Source organism: Microplitis demolitor, chromosome 5 (genome assembly GCF_026212275.2).
Source record: "Microplitis demolitor isolate Queensland-Clemson2020A chromosome 5, iyMicDemo2.1a, whole genome shotgun sequence".
Classification (NCBI taxonomy): domain Eukaryota; kingdom Metazoa; phylum Arthropoda; class Insecta; order Hymenoptera; family Braconidae; genus Microplitis; species Microplitis demolitor.
The window spans coordinates 3,548,115-3,567,283 of record NC_068549.1 but is presented as its reverse complement, the minus strand read 5'-3'; the positions used below and the strand labels follow the sequence as shown (position 1 = coordinate 3,567,283).

The window sequence follows — 19,169 nt, the reverse complement described above, 5'->3', positions numbered from 1 at the left end:
AATAAGGAATTATTCAAAATTAGGATCTAATTGTGTTTTGGATTTAGTAAAATAGTTCACGTATTAATAGTTGCAAAATGTAGCTTTTATTTTTGTTTTGAATAATTTGAAAACTACTAGACTCGAAATTGTTTTGATTGCCGCTGAAAATCTTGTTTTTGTTTCAAATTTTGTCGTGGTCCTTGTCTTGAATTTTGTCTCAGTTCAAAAAAATTTTGTTCTATGTAAATTTTTAAATCAATTTCTTTGTACAGTTAGAATTTTTTATACATAATTTTACTATTCAAAAATGACTATTGTTATCAATTATATGAAATTTGCTACTTCCTCATTCAAATTATTCAGTTTTAAAATTTTCAATTTTTCGCGCCGCATTTGTTTTCCCAAGTATTTTTCAGGCATCACTTATAATTTTTTTAAAATTTTAATTGTTTTCTAGTGTATAGCCGAAATTACAACCTTTTACACTTTTTGCCTTTATATCGCAAATTGCTTTACTTCTCCTCTGTCTTCCGTTGTGCGGATGTAGCCCGACTTGTGCTTATACTGTACTGCATCATTACGGTGATGCCCTGTAACCTACCTTGTGCAATGGAATTGCAGAGGCTAGGGAAACCACAGAGAAAACCTAGCCAGTACAGTTCGGTTTAGGTGAAGCTCCAATGATCGATAAAATTCCCACTTTACCGATCACTGGATCTTCATCCCGCGCCTAGCGATCAGAGACTTTCGTTCGAACCCGACGTGTGGCTAAACGGTCACCCAGCCAAGTAATGATCATGCTCGATGCTACTTAACTTCGGTGATCGCCCGAGCCACGCGCGTGCCGAACGGCTGCCTCAGCTGCCTGGACATCACTTATAATTTTTAACACAGTAGGCAATATGAAAATTTGTCTATTTGCAAATGCACCGGAACTTATAATTTTCTTCATAGTTTCAATTGTCAAAAAATGTAAAAAAATTTTTTTTATAATGTAAAAATTGTTCAATACTAATTAATGTTAATCGTTTTACGAATTTTTAATTGTTATACCCATTTTTTAAATTAGTGTTTTGCCTTAATGTATACCTGTCTCACTGAAAGTTTTGTAGAGACTATAGTGATAATCGTATAAAAGGAAATCTTGTCGCTTTTCCGGCGTTGTATTAAGAACATTAAATTGTGATTTTAGATTGACTAGTCCATTCTTCAGATTCGCATCTTTATTGTATTCCTTTTTATCAGGAATCAAATAATAAGTCAACAATCTCGGTATAATTGTATAAATTGCTTTTTCATCATTATAGGAGACCTCGACTCCCATACCCACTTTATTAGTTTCTGGAATTATCTTAATTATGTTATCGTGGCAAATTTTTTTAGAAGCATTATATTCATTATCAGCAACATATTCAAATGTGTTGAGTAATCTCATTAGATGAACTAATGCTTTAATATTAACATCGCCACCACTTTTAAGGACATCGTACTTGTTTTTGCTGAAAATCTGTTCATTCAATTTTTTAATTATATCATCAACGAGCTGTATGTAAATTTTTGATTCACGATTCTTATGATAAATTATAAGGATGCGGACTGCAAAATCGCATAATGATACAAATTTTTCAAGAGTGTCAAAGTCTAATGATGCGTTAGTAAGATAATTCACATTTTTCTTTTCGAATTCTTTAACTATTTTATAATCTTCATCTGAAATTTTAGAATTTATGAGTTCAGCGAAGACTTTATCTTTTGGAATTAGAATATCAATATCAATTTTATAAAAGAGTGTTATTAATACAATAAATACTATGATTACAAAGAAAATTTGAATAAACAATATGAGGTGCTTGCCTTCCATTTAATATTTAAATTCAAAGTTCGGTTTTTTTAAATTTTAACAAAGAGATATTTAGTTTCTTTTGTTCTATCTAAAATATAATACAATAAATATAAAAAATTTTTTTAATAGTTCAATATATTAAATATGTATTTGTGTCGTCTAAATAAAAGCATTAAAAAAAAAAATTTTTTAAATTTATATGACGTTTCAATTATTGATAGAAAAAGTTTGAGAAATTTCTACAAGTTTTCAAATTAATTTTTTTTATCAGTAGATGACAGAAAACTCTTTTTTCTTAAAGTAATCAGGTGACGTAATGGCTAAGCAATTGATTGACTATATGAATTATTTATTGAACAAAATATAAAATATCAATCGAGAAACTGATATTAGATTATCATAAATGATATATTTATTGAAGTCATAAATTATAATTGACATTTTCAAAAATAATTAATTATACAATTTTTTTTTTGTAGCTATGATTATTATTAGTTAACTACTCAATTGAGTAGATATATATATATATATATATATATATATATATATATATATATATATATATATATAAAATTTAAGGGTTTCTAAAAAAAATTTTTGAAATCAAAATGATAAATTGAAAATTCAAGAAGTTTCAGATTTAATATCAACTTTCTTAAACAATGATTTTAAAATTTTATAAAGAGCATTATGATATTCATATAAAATAAAAGTTTTGAGCTCAGCTTGGGATGTTTGAAGAATATTAAATTTTTCCTTCAATTTTGTAAAAACTTTGTTTATCCCTACATCCTTGTTCCATAATTTTTTATCAGAAATTAAATAAGTCGTAAGTAATCTCGGTATAATTGTGTATATTGTTTTTTCATCTTCAGTTAATTCATCATTATATAATTTATTATATTTTGGAATCAAATAAAGTATTTGTTCTCGACATATATCTTTAATGTTCACAAAAGTATCATCAGCTAAATACTGAAAGGTATTGAGTAGTCTTGTTAATTCAATAAACACTTTGAAGTCGGTAAGACCTGCGTTTGTTTGGATAATTTTGTAGTTTTTTGGTTGGAAAATGTTGTCATTTAATTTGTGTATTACATCCGCAGCGATAGTCAAATAAACTTCTTGAGCACGATCGGTGTTATATAATATAAGAAAGCGCGTTGCATAGGAACATAGCAACATAAAGTCTGCAGAATTACTATCCCACTTTGACAAGTCTTCTTCAAGATACGTTCTGCGGTTTCGTTCAAACATTTTATATATTTTAAATTCAAAACTTGTAATTTTTTTTTCTTCCGAATCACTTAATGCTTTTTCAATTTGTGTTATTTCGTTATTTTGTTCAAATGTATTATAGAACATAAATAGTCCTACTGCTAATCCAAATGTCAAAATAATACAAATAACTAATGGAAGATCAATATCGTCCATTTTTAAATTTAATTTAATACTCAACGCTTTAATTATTCAATTTGCGACAAAGAAATCTTGCAATTTATTTGAATATCCTCTCATCTAAGGAAAGGCATTCAAGAAAAAATAAAATTTTTTTACAATATTTTCAAATTTATGGTCCGATTGTTAGATTAATTTGTTGATTACAATCATTTTAATTTCATCATATCAATCCTTCATATATTCCCAAATGATAGTCCATTAAAATAAAGTTACTAGCTTTTTCTGGCGATTTTTTGAGAACATTGAATTGGGTTTTTAATTCCTCTAACACTTTTTGTTTGTTTACATCATAATTGTATAATGTTTTGTCGGATTTCATGTTTGTTAATAATCTCGGTATAATTGTGTAAATAACTTGCTCGTTTTTCAAATGGGCACTTACTGATGTATCTTGATACACTTTATTATATTCTGGCATCAAATAAAGTATTTGATTATGACAAATATTTTTGGTCACAGGATATATATCTTTAGCTAAATATTCAAATGTATTAAGTAATCTTGTTAAATAAATTAGTGTTTTATATGAAGTGTCCTTTGTGATAACAGTATAGCTGGTTTTGAAAACACGGTCGTTTATTTTCAGTATTATAAAATTAGCGATATCCAAATATTTTTTTGATTCAGGTTTTCCATTATAATACTTGAGCATTCGCGTTGCAAAGTCACACAATAGTACAAATTTATCAGAATCATCACTACCCCAATCTAAATTTGCTTCAACGAGAAAATTGTCATGATTAGCTATATATTTGTCAACTTTTTCAGAGTCATCTGTCCTAGGTGTAAGGCTTTCTAGTTTATTCAGTTCTAATTTAATTATTTGAATGTTTTTTGACTGTACTATATCAGACTGTGATGAATATCTCTTCCAGTATTCGTAAATTCCATACCCGATTGATACAAAACACATCAGTATTGCTATAATAATAATAATATTTTTAGTATTAAGCGACGTTGTTTTAGGCATTTTCAATTCTAATTTGCGTTTTCAAACTTTGAATTTTTAAATGTATAGATACTACTGTTAAATTTGATATATAGTATATGAAATATAAAAAGTTTATTTTATATTGTATATAAAATGATGATTATGATAAATATATATTTATGTAATACTTACCATCTAAATAAAGGTATTAAAAAAATAAAAAAAATGTTTTTGTGATTTGAGTCACAGAGAAAGAATTATAGAAATTTCCAGAATAATTTCCACTTAATCATTCTGTGTAAAATTATACTTGAAAACCAAAAATTAATTTATATATTGACTTCAAACAAATTTCGGTTTTTTGATCCAAGCGGAAAATAAAATGTTTCCTGATCAAGTTCAAAAAGTTATTTTTTTCCGTAGTGACTCTATTTTTTCAGGAGTTTTCTTATCGTTCGATTTTTTGGTAATTACGAATGCTTCAAAAATTGGGAAACTTATTTTTTGATGTGAAATCATGTTGACCTCAGGTCGTCAGAGCTTAATATATTTTGTAATGATAGTCTTGTAAAATAATATCAGATTTTGGTGATTTTTCGAGAATATTAAATTGAAGTTTTAATTCCTCTAACACATTTTGTTTGTTCACATCATAATTGTATAGCGTTTTATTTGAATTCATGTTTGTTAATAATCTCGGTATAATTGTATAAATAACTTGCTCATTTTTCAAATAGGCACTTATTGATTGATCTTGATACACTTTATTATATTCTGGCATCAAATAAAGTATTTGATTATGACAAAGTTCTTTAGTCTTTGGATATAGATCACCAGCTAAATATTCAAATGTAATGAGTAATCTTGTTAAATAAATTAGTGTTTTATATGACGTGTCCTGTGTGATAACAGTATAATCTTATTCGAAAACACGGTCGTTTATTTTTTGTATTATATCAATAGCGATAAACAAATAAATCTTCGATTCAATTTTTCCATTAATATTGTTCTTATAAAATGTAACCATTCGCGTTGCAAAGTCACATAATAATACAAATTTATCAGAATCATTACCCCAATCTAATCCTGATTCAACGAGATAATTATCATAATTATCTTTATATTTTTTAACTTTTTCGGCGTCATCATTTGAAAGTGTAGAACTTTCTAATTTACTCATTAATGATTTAATTTTAGTTACTTTTGATTCAATTTGATTTGATTTTTTAAACTGTGATGCAATGGTCGTTCGGTACAAGAAAATTACTAATGTAGCAACTATTATAGTAATTACGAGTATTGTGATAATGGCAACAATAAGAAACAACTTTTTCTTAGACATTTTCTACTTCAATTTGAGATTCCAGATTTTGATGCTTTAAAATATAATAAATTTATAAATATATATTTATATATATATATATATATATATGTATATATATATATATATATATATATATATATATATATATATATATATAATATAATAAATTTATAAATATATATTTATATATATATATATATATATGTATATATATATATATATATATATATATCGATTTTGTTCTTATTATCTAAATAAAGATTAAAAAAAAAAAAAAGTTCTCGAGTCATAATAAAAGTCTAGAAATTTCGGAAAAATAAAAATATTTTTATCATTTATTTATTAGATCACGTTGCAGATTTTTTATAATATATGATATTTAATAAATTTAAATACGAATTTATTGAAATGTATCTGGGAAAAGTTTTTCATCCTGTCATCCATATAATCATCAATTTATCTAATAAACGATCAACAATTGCACTCTTAACAAAATGGCCCCATGTCCTAAAATGCCGGCGTCAAAATTTAAAAATATGAATTTGGCGCGTAAATTTGCTTCTTAAAATTGGTACTTGGAAAACATTATTACCAACCGTCGTTGTTGAAGAACATATTCCATATCTATATTTTCATAACCATACCATACTATACTATACACATATCACACACATAGATATATATAATATATATATTAAAAATAATAATTATTAAAAGTCGTCGCGCGCATCTTAGCTCTCATGGTCTACAAACATTGACCCAGTGGATCGTCAGTACACGGTTAGTGTGAAAAAATGGCGGATGTCGACTTGAATATTGACAATTTAATTCAAAGATTACTCGAAGGTAAGTTATCTTTTAAATAATAATTTACCAATGAAATAACCCATGCTAATATCACCGACACAACCAATAATATCGATTTAAATAGTCATCAAATCCTCAAGTTATTTACGATAAAAATAACAATACATCGAACCGACAATCATATATAAGTATGTGTATATATATATATATATATATATATATATATATATATATATATATATATATATATATATATATATATATATATATATATATATATATATACGTGTTTTTTTCGTTTAAAACATTACACTTTTTTATTTATTTATTTATTTAATTACTGTCATTTAATTTTTTTATTTTCTTATTGTTATCTAATTTATCAGATTATTGTTTTATCAATTTATGTTTACTAACACAATTAGATTGTTAGTAATAATAAAAAATGTTATTAAATTGTAATAGTTATTCAATTGTTGATAAATTACAATTTATTATTAAAATTTATATATGTCTATATATCATACTTTTGTCATCTTGGTCATTGACATCTTGACTGTTTAATATAAATTATACTTTACAAATAACTACACATATATATATATATATATATATATATATATATATATATATATATATATATATATATATATATATATATATATATATATATATATATATATATATATATATATATATTTTACTCATTATAAAAAATAAAGAAAGTTTTTTTTCTAATTTTTTTTTTTCTTCAAATTTTTGTTACAAAAAAAAATATTTTTTCTGTTTATACTTAATTTTCTTTCTCATGCTTCTATCTTTAATTGGAAAAAATAATAAAACTGGGTAAAGTATTTCAAACTCCAAATGAACAAGTTGTTCAACCGAAGAAAGGCAGACTTACTGATATATTCATGTCGGATTTTTCGGGTATGATGATAATAAAATAACAACAATAAAAATATTATTATTTTATCATTATAAAATATACGTAAAAACAAAATCACACAAGTAAAAATAATTTAATAATTGATTCCCTGTAGATTTGTATACATATTCATATAAATATAATAAATAAATAAATATCTATTATGTATGATCCCTGTACTTGATTAATTAAAGTAATGCAAGTTGAAAGCGTTGGTAAGCATGTAGAGTTCAAGTACTTATGTATTTTTATTTATGCGCCTTTTATAATAAAAATATATAAATAATGTATCTCCGCTTAAAAGTTGCGCCAAAAATTTGAATGGTAAAGAAAATTTTCGTTACAAGTAGGCCACTTATAATTTTGTTGAGATATTTAATTAACTAATTGGCCTATTAATTAATCATTTTATTAAATAATTAATTAATTATCTGAAAAATTTTATTAATTAACTATCAATTAGTTCATGTAATTAAGACGATAATAAATAACAATTTAATGAGACTAATACTGATTCAAAATTATAGTTATTTATTCTTATATATATTCAAGTGCATTTAGTCATTAAATAATTATTTGAATCACGTGAAACTCTAAATTGCTTGGGAACACACTTCCACAATTGTTCTAACATTGACACTGAGAAAAAAAATTATCCTTGAAAAATAAGTTGCGTTTCTGAGCCAAAAAAATATTTATATCTTAAGGTGTAAGTTGAAAATTTTTTGCTATCCTTTGCAAATTTAAAACATCAATGAAAAAGTCCTTAGCGTTTAGGAGTATAATATAGATATCAAAATATAGTTTTATGTTATTTAAAATTTTGATTTATCTCTGAGAAAAATTACTTCTAAACTCTTAATTATTGTTCAAGAAAAATAACGAACATTCCGTTTGTTTACTTGAGTGTGAGAAAAATAATGTATGGGGTTTCTTCTCAACTTTTAATTACATGTGATACGTAATTACTTTTTCCGCACTACACTGAAAAAAAATTCAAGCAAAAATTCCAATTATAAAATTTTAGGGATTCCTATTTATGATGAAAATTTTTTTGGTTATTTAGTTCAATTTACTTATAAATTTCATTTCCGGCCGTTAACGTCTACACAGAGAAATTTTTCTTGTTTGAAATGCAATGGTGACATAATAGTCGGCACAAGTTGGCTACCTGACGAAAATCAGAAAAATTACTATGGTAATTACCATAGAAAAATTGACAGTTATTGCATACGTTGTCATTAATGCCTGACTCCTCAAACTTTAAAATCCAAATCAGACGAGTGTAACTTTTGTAAATTTTACTATGGTCATAGCCATTAACGCAATATGTTTATTTCAATTTCCGTCAGGTGGCCAAGATAGTCCGGCTTTACTATAACACCATAGAGTTGGCTAGATTGGGAATCTCCAAATCCTATTGTACCTTTTTTCTATTTATTTTTTCCAATAAAGAAAATAACAATGTAGAAGTTCAAGCAAGAATAATTTTTTAGGGTATTAAGAGAAATTTCTATTAATTACGAAATTAATCGAAATCTAAAATTCGAGAATTCGTTAGACACATCCCAGCCTAAATGATTAATGTAGGCTTCTAATCATGAAACCTTAGTTCGAAACAAAATAACTAATTTTATAATTAATTCTTGATTTCCGAACCATACAATGGGAATTATATTCTAAGGAAATAAGTCTTCTATAGGAAAGTGTTTCATTAAACTTTTCAATAACTTCCATTATTCTAAGAACGGCTCGTTCATAACTTAAATTAATGTATTATTAAACAAAGTAACGATTCTTCGAGCCGGCAATTAGTTTCATATTAGGTAATTAATTTATAGCTAATTGGAAAATTTCCGGTGAAATAATTTTTCATTAAAAAATATTTACTCTTTACAATAGGACTTTTTTTCAGTTTGGTATAGACAGTAAAAGTACTTCTTGTTTAATTGTTAAAAAGAACAAAAATATCTGATAACCATTTTTAAGAACGTGGTCTGTAAAATAACTTCAGAAGCGAATAATAAGAATGATTAGTTGGTGTAATTTTTGCTTGAATTATATATGTTGGTAATATATTTAGGCTGCTAATATTTTCCCTATTGCTTATGGTACCTAATTTTCCGGTAACAAGAAATATATACCCTAGTAACACGTGTTTGAGCAAGATTCTGGAGTAAATATCTTGAGCAAGACTCCTAGCTGCTAGTGTCTTTTTCTACGTATGTCTTTCGCAAGATCGTGGATCAAGAAATTTATGTCAAGATTTGTGTATGTCTTGCTCATAGTATCCTACGCAAGAATATTAAAGATATCTTGAACACGGTGCAATGAAAAAGTGTCTGACGCATTTCTTGCACCAGTAACTTACAGTAGGTACTTACGCATGGTTTGCTCAAGATCTGCTCAAGGCTTAAGGTCAATGTTGAGCCTTGAGATCTTGAGCAAGTCATACTTAACTATTTGCAACTATAGTCTTCTTCCAGAATTGAGTTATAATCTGGCAAGAATTTCTTGTGTAAGGCTTGCACCAGGCTTGTGATTTAAATCTGGCCACAAGTATCTGCAGCAAGACACATACGCAGAAAAAGACACTAGCATCTATCGATCTTGAGAGCAGACTTGCTCAAGAATTGTAAAAGATTGTTATATGGGTAGTCATTGATGTAGAAAAATGCATTATAATAATGTGATCCTATTACCAAATGATTTTAATACTTTGAAGCATTTCGATTTAAAAAAAAATATTGTCTTTGTCTAATAAATTGTTTAAAACTTTTGCTATATTAAATTTGAAGTATCGCTAAAAATATCATTCGAATATAAATTCAGTTAATTATTTTACAATTTCAGTTTTGACATCCCAACCAGAACATCTGAAACATAAGTGACTAATAAGTCTATTAAAATTTACTTTATAAACTGATGACTAAACGCATTTCGAAAGTATATATATTTTTTTTTTACTTTAATGCTCGAATGAACTTAAATTATTTGGGTTCAAAAAATCAAAAGTAAAAATCCAATAAGTACAGATTTAGTCACATTTTTAATGTTTCTTATTTCCCAATAAAATAAATTACTTAATTAAATTATTAATCACACGTAAAGATTAACCCCGTTTTAAGTAGGTCAAAGTCAACGAACAAAATAAATTAGATAAAACTAATTGTTATTTTATTTAAATTACAATTAAAGCCTAAAAAAAAAATAAAAACTAAAAAATTCATCAAATGCCGCAGTGAGAATATAAATTTAAAAACAAGCTACAATTAAAAATAAAAAGAAAAACTTGTTAGAAGTATAAATAGAAGTGTTAGAAAAACAGGCAGGAAAGGGGAAAGAAAAAAATCTTATAAAAATAACTAGAGTTGATGCTTCAAAGGATTAAATGACTGCAATACAAAATATAAACTAATATATAAATATATACCTATTGTATCTTAATATCTATATGTATATATATAATATGTCAAGTATGCAGTTTATATTTTTTTTCCAATAATCTAACTTGGAAATATTAAACTGCATGGCTGACTTGTTCACGGTCGTTACTATAAATAACAAATCAATTTATATTGGGCATTCGATTTGTCTCTTTGGTTATTGGCAATTATCAATAAAAAAAAAATTTTAATACACTGTAAAAAATTTGCGGAGTGAACACGGAGTGGATGATTTTCATTTATTTAATTCTCTCGTAGTGAATTTCACTCCGAAGAGAAGTTTCGGAAAATATTAATTATAAAAAAAAATTATTCATATATAGTGAGCTTAGGTCTTTGATATTTTGACATTTATATTGAGTACGGAAATAATTACAAGCTCCCTTTTCATATATTCACGCGAAATTATTTTTAAAAATTATAAGCAGCTGATAATAAAACTTGAACAAATATAATTACACTGAATCACAAATTTTCATGTGATTTACATCAGCCATACCACGAGATAATATTTCATATTGTACCGAAATATAAAATATTCCCATAATAACTATGTCACATAGCTATTTAATAATTTAATTTTTTCACTATGTATTATATATATGAAATTATAATTTAGTGAGTTATTAAAACATTTTATAAATTTAAAATATAATATTTCAAGTTTAATTATTAATATCTGACTGAATTATATATTTGAATAATTATGTTTCTCATTAACAGCTGTTTTTATTAAATATGAATTTATTTAAGTATTAAAACTCCGGAGCGATGAATGCGGATTTAAATAAAATCCATATTTACTCCCGATTTTTTACAGTTATAATAAAAGCTTTAAAATATAAATTTAATATTTATGAAATAAAAATAAGAAGTAAATATTTTTTTTTTTTTTTTACGCAGTTCGAGGATGTCGTCCAGGAAAGTCAGTTATTATGACGGAGGCTGAAGTACGCGGTCTATGCCTAAAAAGTCGTGAGATATTTTTACAACAGCCAATACTATTGGAATTAGAAGCGCCACTAAAAATATGTGGTGATATACATGGACAGTACACAGATTTATTGCGTTTATTTGAATATGGGGGTTTCCCGCCTGAATCAAATTATTTGTTTTTGGGTGATTATGTTGACAGAGGTAAACAATCACTTGAAACAATATGTTTGTTACTAGCATATAAAATAAAATATCCAGAAAATTTTTTTTTATTACGTGGTAATCATGAGTGTGCTAGTATAAATAGGATATATGGCTTCTATGATGAATGCAAACGTAGGTATAATATTAAACTGTGGAAAACATTTACGGATTGTTTCAATTGTCTACCGATTGCTGCTATCATCGATGAAAAAATTTTCTGTTGTCACGGCGGACTCAGCCCTGATTTGCAGGTAAACATTTGACTTTTTTTTTTTTTACTTACTAAGGAAGTATTTTACTGCTGAATGATCAAAAGATATCGCGTTTGTTTACACTTTTTATCTCACTGAATAAATAAGATAGCGAGGTTTTTTTTTATGAATTGCAAAAGGTCGGACGAACTAATTTTTTTACTTTGGATCTGAAAATAATCGATTTCGCCGCATTATGTCTGGTATTAATATAAAATATGTAAATTATGGAAAACGTATTGAAGATACGACAAAAATGAATGAGAACATTTTTGTAGAAAATAAAAAGCTCTACAAAAAAGAGCCTGGTGAAATTTCATGAAAACCCAATAGTTTGTGTGCTAGAAGTCTTTGAAGTTATTATTCAAATTTTCAAATTATCGCTTTACTTTTCACGCGGGCGTAAAAGTAGAATTCTGGAAGAACTATTGAATATATGAGAAAAATGAATGAATACTTTTTTGTAGTAAATTAAATTCTCTACAAAAAAGGTCCTGATAAATTTTCACATAAACCCAAGTCCTTTAACGCTGTGGCGAATTTGTAAATCAATGTTTGAATTTTTTAAAATTTTCTATTTTTTAACGTGACTTTAAAATGAAAATTTTAGCTAAACGATTGAAAATATGACAAAAATCATAGAATACATTTTGGTAGAGAATTAAATGCTCTACAAAAAAGGTCTCTAGCAACTTTTTCATAAATCCAGTAGTTTGGGCGGTAAAAAATTTTTAAGTCGATTTTCAAATTTAAAGTTTTTTATTTACAAAAGATCTTTTAGTAAAGTGACACATGAATTAAACTAGACTAGTTTAGTTAATCATCCCCTGAATGGCAGTATCAAACTTGATTTACCGATAACTGTAATCAGAACTTGGGATCTTATAAAAAATATTTCAAGACTCGTTTAAAGTTTTAAACCGTCAATTTAACGGATAAAATGAAGCCAACTTATAACTAATCGACGATCGCGCTTTATATTTAATTTTATAGCTTTTTTTTTTTTTTTTTTTTTTTACACAAACCGTTCGCCTAGAAAATTTCTTTAGAGATTCAGCTTTAAAATGATCCCTTTAAATAAAATCCAACGTGCAGTAAAATAAATCTAAATAACAAATTTAAATTTAAATTACATAACTTTATAATTTAAAATTATGCAATGTATGAAAGATATTAAAATTATAATATTTGGTGTAAAAATCTAATTTTAACAGGTCGGTTATTTTTATCATATAAAATCATAATGTTATTTTTGGTGTATACGACCTCTATTTATTTTTTTTGTCTATTTTTTCGCAATTTTTAATTGACATCAATAATTTTATAGTAGCGAATTTAAAAATTTTAATTAATCGATTAAAAATAAACTATAAATTTTTAAAATTTGAAACAGGGAATGGAACAAATTAGAAGAATCATGCGACCAACAGATGTACCAGACACTGGTTTGCTCTGTGATTTATTGTGGTCAGATCCCGACAAAGATGTTCAGGTAATTTTTTTTTTACAATAAAAGTTTTAAAGTTTTTATTCTTGATTAAGTTAAGAAGCATAAAAAATTTTTGATTGTTCGTTTGTCTTTAGGGTTGGGGTGAAAATGATCGCGGTGTTTCTTTCACCTTTGGTCCTGATGTAGTGTCTAAGTTCTTGAATCGTCATGATATGGATCTAATATGCCGTGCGCATCAAGTTGTAGAGGATGGTTACGAATTTTTTGCAAAACGTCAGCTTGTCACGCTATTCTCCGCCCCTAATTACTGCGGTGAATTTGATAATGCCGGTGGCATGATGAGTGTTGATGAAAATCTCATGTGTAGTTTTCAGGTTCGTTATTAATATTATTATTATTTTTATTTTATTTTTTTTCAAGCCGATTTTTGTATGATAATAAGTTCGATCCCAAGCGACACAAAAAAAAACAGTTTGTCAAATCTAAAGCGACATTTAGTTACATGATAACAAATTGTCACCTTAAATTTCACGAAGTCACCAATTTTTTTCGCCTTGAAATATCGTAATTTTTCAAAATAATTTTACAAATATTTAAATTTCGCACTGAAAAATGTTCATTTTTTTTATATTTCGAAAATGGGTTGAGCAAGAGCTAGAGCTAAAGCATTTCCGAATGCGTCCATTGTATACTGTATATGTTTGTATATATTACGAGTAACATCCTTTTATTAAACTTTAAGAATTTAATCTACTTTTTTTTGTCTTTGTCACAATTTTTGAAATATTAAAAATTCTATGATTAATGACAATAAAAAAAATTAAGAAATTAAGTAGCGATACTTAGCAGTGACGTGGGGGCTGCAAATTGCTAGTTATTAAAATATAGTATAGTATTTGATAACTTATAAATAATTTTTTTCTACAGATTTTAAAACCGTCCGAGAAAAAAGCTAAATATCAATATGGTGGCATGCCCGGAATCCAAACAGGAAGACCATCTACACCACAAAAAAATCCAACGAAGAAAAGCAAAAAATGATCTTCACCAGCTGATCCTGCATAGCATTCACTCATGTCATTTTAGGTAATAATTTATAATTATTTATTTACTCAATTAATTAATTACGATAATACGGTAGCTCATTAATTTACAATTTATCACTTCTTATAATCACTTTAAATTTAACGGCCTAAATATCTATCATTATCACAAAAATTATTAAATTACTAGTGTTATCGCAATGAGATTCATAATTACTAACAAGTATAAATTTATAAAAATAAAATTTTTATAGTAATATAAAAATAAATGAGAATGACATCTGAGCATTTTTTAATATATCACTCATATTTTACGACTTTAAGTTTAATAAAAAAAATTATCTATTTGATCCAACGCTACCGTATAACCTTTCAAAAAATTATAACAATTTGTCTCGATAAATAAATGCTCATTATTAGTATAATTTGATATATCAATTATATTTTATCACGCGAACATCAATACAATTATAATTTATTATAATTAATATTAATATCAACTTATATTATTTTGTCTTAAAATTTTAGTTGCGGGGGCGTTCAATTATTCTATTGAGCCGATAATTTAAAAGTCGAATGTATACAAGTACCTTCTTCTTCCTATTAATTCGATTACATTATATATATATTTAAACTAAAATATCATATATATATATAATTATTATTGTTACAAAATATTATTATTATTATTATTATTGATATAAAAAACATAGAGTTTATATATTATTTAACTATCAAACTTATATTTGATTATTATTTTTTAATACAAAGAAAAAAAAAATTAACAAATATTTATTATACTAATACTTCCATTTGCTAATTCATTTTTTTGCATTTTATATTAATACTTTATTTATTTTTATTTATTCACAAATTATATAAACGCTTAAATAAAAACTTTGATTTATCACTCGTACATATGACATATATCTTTATATATTTAATTTTAAAAAATATATAGATAAATATATATATTTAATACAAAACCAATTAATTTGAAATTTTATTTTAATATTTAATTAGTAATTGACATCTGACCTTTTTAATTTTCATATTTATTTAAAATTGTCAAAAAATATATATGAAAATTGATATTTAATCTGCAAATTTTTTTTTAGGATTTTCTCAGACCTCCTGCCCCCACTTTTTAAAAATATTCAACAACTCAACTGTCATTGTATTGAAATTTGAATGATTAATTATAGAAAAATTAAAGCATGAATTTGAAAAAAGACAACAAAGTTACGATTTCGCCGACAGATTTAAAAGTGAGTGTGAATGTAGCAGACATCAGAAAAATTCAAAATGATTAATAAATAAAGTAAATAATATAAAAATAAAATTTTGAAAAAAAGGCGCGTTTTTTAAATTTTGAAATTAGTAAGTGCATTTTTTATAAATATGATTTTTTTTTATTACTTACTCTATTTACTTAAAATTTTTAATTTATCTGATGTTTGCTACTTTCACACCCATATTTAAAAAAAAATTGTTTTCGATTCCTATTAATTAGAAGTTTAACGAAATTCGGTAATTTACTCTGTAATCATGAATAAGTGAAATAGATGAATATTCACTAATTCTGAGTGCCAATAGAACCACTTTTTATAATAAGAGGTTCGGTTTGCACTTGAAATTAGTGAATATTCATCTATTTCACTTATTCATGTTTACAGAGTAACTTTAGCATAAAAAAATTTGACATTTCGGAAGATGCAAAATATTGATATGATGATTTCACTGAAATTTATTTACCAAATTTCGTTCAAGTCCTAATTGATAACGACTCTCAACACTTTTTTTTAACATCTTTATCTCGGCAACAATTTCAAGTACTTTGTCCTTTTTTCAATTAATGCTTCTATTTTTTTTTAACAAATTGATGAAATTTTCATACTGTAATGACAGTTGAACCATTAAATATTTTTAAAAAGTGAGGGTGGGTATTGTCTAAGAATGTCTTTAAATTTATATTAAAAAGTATTACTCAGTGGCATCGCATTGTCAATATAACCCAGATAGAAAAATACTATCATTAATTGTTTTTTTTTTCATAACCTAGAAAAATTTTATTAAAACTTTTTATAGTAGTCTTGGTATTTTAAATTACATATATTTAATGAAAATTCGACAAAGTGAAGCACTAAATATGTATGATTGTTAATATATATTTTATATGAAGAAAAAAAAATTAGACTGAACAAAAAATAATTAAAATATTCAAAATTAAAATCAATGCGCGTTGACTTATTCGAGGTAATTAATATTTCTTTCTATCTGGGAATTACAATTAAAAAAAAATTTTTAGATACTTTTAAGTCTACTTAAATATTAACAGCAAAAATAAATGGAGGAAACTATAAAACATGATTAAGTACGCCGACATTTAAATAAATTTGTGTATTGATGAATGATAATAAGTAAATATGAATGAGAGATTGATTGATTTAAGATAAAAATAATAGATATATAACAGTATTTTTAAGGCGATGCCTCTGTATAGATAATTACAATAAGCACTATTGTCTATGAAAAATAATATTAATTTTGGTGAGAAAAATGCATTGTTAAAAAAGTATAATATTATAAATCATAATTTAGGTTTATAATTAATAATTGATACTTGATAATTGATAAAATTAATGTACAATGCCACGTAGGAATTTTAATGAAAGAAAGAATTGCAAAAAGGTTGTCACTGTTATCAGTTTAAAATTTAAATATTTAATTTACTTGGTGAGTTAATTATCAATAAAAAAAATGAATAATTAGATATTTATATTTTGTTATAAATATTATAAATTATTTAAATTTGCAATGACTTGTTATTATTTTTAAATTAAAATAAATTATTTATTTATAATTAATAAGAAAATATAAATATACGAGGAAGTAGTTGTTAGTTAATATATATATATATATATATTATTGATATAACTAAAGATAAATATAAAATTAAAAAATTTTAATTAAATAATAAGTTACTCTTGTACAAATATTAAAAAAAATTTCTTAGCAGTATATATAAAGTATAAAATATATAAAGAATAAGATAACTTTTTTTTTTCTAAAATTTATGACAAGCTAAGTAATTTTTTTTTAATAGCTATTGCTAACTATTATTTTATTTTAATTGTAAAGTAAAATGAGGTAGATTAAAAAAAAAATTCAGTTGATAAAATTTATTATGTTTAAGTAATTTATTGAATAATTAATTTTTTTTATAATTTAGAATTCGAAAGTGATTTAAAGATTTGTATTCAAAATTCATTGATTTCAATGTTGACTAAGAAATTATAAATTTAAATAATGATACTTATATTTTATTTTACGATTCATTACTTGTTAATTATTTTTGAATTTAAAAAAATATGAAATATATATAAAACAGAAAAAAAATTTTGAGTTACATTAATTTTTTTTTTTTTTTAATGAAAAAAATTTGATTTTCAGTAAAAATTTTCACGTCTATGATAAAATCTTTTTTTATATTCATAGCAAAATTAAAAATATAATAAATTTATAAAATATTTGTAAACGTGCTTCCTGTATTTTTATTTTCTCTAATTATTAAAATAATCAATTAATTAAGCAATGAAATATTTTCAGGACTTGCAAATTTTCTGTTTCTGAACATTTCAAAGGCTTGAAAAATAATAGTAGACATGATATTTTTTTAGTAAATATGCATTTTCAATAGAAAACTTCTATTAAGTTGAATTTGAATGAATGAAAAAATTTAGTGAATTAAAAATCAAAATTTGGATTCAGTTGGATTGAAAATTATAATTAAAAATGAAATAAATTGAAAATTTTTCTCATCGAATCCCATAAACAGCATCATTTTTTAAATTTGAAATGAATGTAAATTTAAAAAATTAATGCAATTATAGTTTTTCGATGTAACACTTATAATTTAAAATTAATAAATTAATATTTAACTTTAAGTTCCGATAAAAAAAGATTTCATGTCGATTATTATTTTTAGTCGATTGAAAAATTATTTTTATCAACTGAATTAATTTTTTAATTTTTAATAAAAATGCTATAAATTTAAAAATAATAATTATTATATGATAACTTTAAAAAATGTTATTGATAAGTGATAATAAAATATAACCTTATAAAGTATGATTATCATAAAAACAATGATATAGCTTAGAAAAAAAAAATAAATGCCGTATGTGTATTTAAATTGCAGTAATTAAAATAAAAAATTTATTATTACTATCAATTGATTGATTAATTGTTTAAGTTTAAAGAAATATAAACTAAAAAAAGTATGTATAATTATTCAAAGTAATGTAGTATAACATGATGATAAATATAAAATATGTAAATGCCCGAAGTTAAAATAAGATTATGAAGGCAAATAAGTTGTAAACTTTCAGATAATAAATATTTCCTCTTGTTGTAATTACTAATATGTTTATTTATTTATTCCATAATAATTATTTCCCATCATGAAATAATTTATATTCTGATACACATTACATTGCATCGCTTTTCTGGGAACCTCATAATTACTTTTTTTTCATAATTAAAATTGAGAGTGAAAAACAT

At 24.6% G+C, this 19,169-nt stretch overlaps 5 protein-coding genes across 5 annotated transcripts; 1 reads left to right on the top strand and 4 right to left on the bottom strand.

Annotated features, from left to right (window-relative positions):
• Positions 1-862: 862 nt before the first annotated feature.
• On the bottom strand, positions 863-1,974 carry Odv-e66-14 (putative envelope protein ODV-E66-14). The gene has a single exon (NM_001414813.1). It carries the CDS (start codon positions 1,841-1,843, stop codon positions 1,061-1,063), a length of 783 nt encoding a protein of 260 aa, NP_001401742.1. The 5' UTR covers positions 1,844-1,974; the 3' UTR covers positions 863-1,060.
• Positions 1,975-2,411: 437 nt separating this feature from the next.
• On the bottom strand, positions 2,412-3,352 carry Odv-e66-15 (putative envelope protein ODV-E66-15). Its single transcript, NM_001414814.1, has one exon. The coding sequence runs from the start codon at positions 3,257-3,259 to the stop codon at positions 2,450-2,452; it is 810 nt and encodes a 269-aa protein (NP_001401743.1). The 5' UTR covers positions 3,260-3,352; the 3' UTR covers positions 2,412-2,449.
• Positions 3,353-3,362: 10 nt separating this feature from the next.
• Odv-e66-16 (putative envelope protein ODV-E66-16) lies at positions 3,363-4,354 on the bottom strand. Its single transcript, NM_001414815.1, has one exon. It carries the CDS (start codon positions 4,254-4,256, stop codon positions 3,447-3,449), a length of 810 nt encoding a protein of 269 aa, NP_001401744.1. The 5' UTR covers positions 4,257-4,354; the 3' UTR covers positions 3,363-3,446.
• Positions 4,355-4,536: 182 nt separating this feature from the next.
• LOC103574364 (uncharacterized) lies at positions 4,537-5,617 on the bottom strand. Its single transcript, NM_001414771.1, has one exon. The coding sequence runs from the start codon at positions 5,557-5,559 to the stop codon at positions 5,137-5,139; it is 423 nt and encodes a 140-aa protein (NP_001401700.1). The 5' UTR covers positions 5,560-5,617; the 3' UTR covers positions 4,537-5,136.
• Positions 5,618-5,908: 291 nt separating this feature from the next.
• On the top strand, positions 5,909-17,519 carry LOC103574365 (serine/threonine-protein phosphatase PP1-beta catalytic subunit). Its single transcript, XM_014439417.2, has 6 exons — positions 5,909-6,387; positions 11,626-12,113; positions 13,507-13,605; positions 13,698-13,937; positions 14,491-14,649; positions 15,135-17,519. Exons 1-5 carry the CDS (start codon positions 6,336-6,338, stop codon positions 14,602-14,604), a joined length of 993 nt encoding a protein of 330 aa, XP_014294903.1. The 5' UTR covers positions 5,909-6,335; the 3' UTR covers positions 14,605-14,649; positions 15,135-17,519.
• The last annotated feature ends 1,650 nt before the right edge of the window (positions 17,520-19,169 follow it).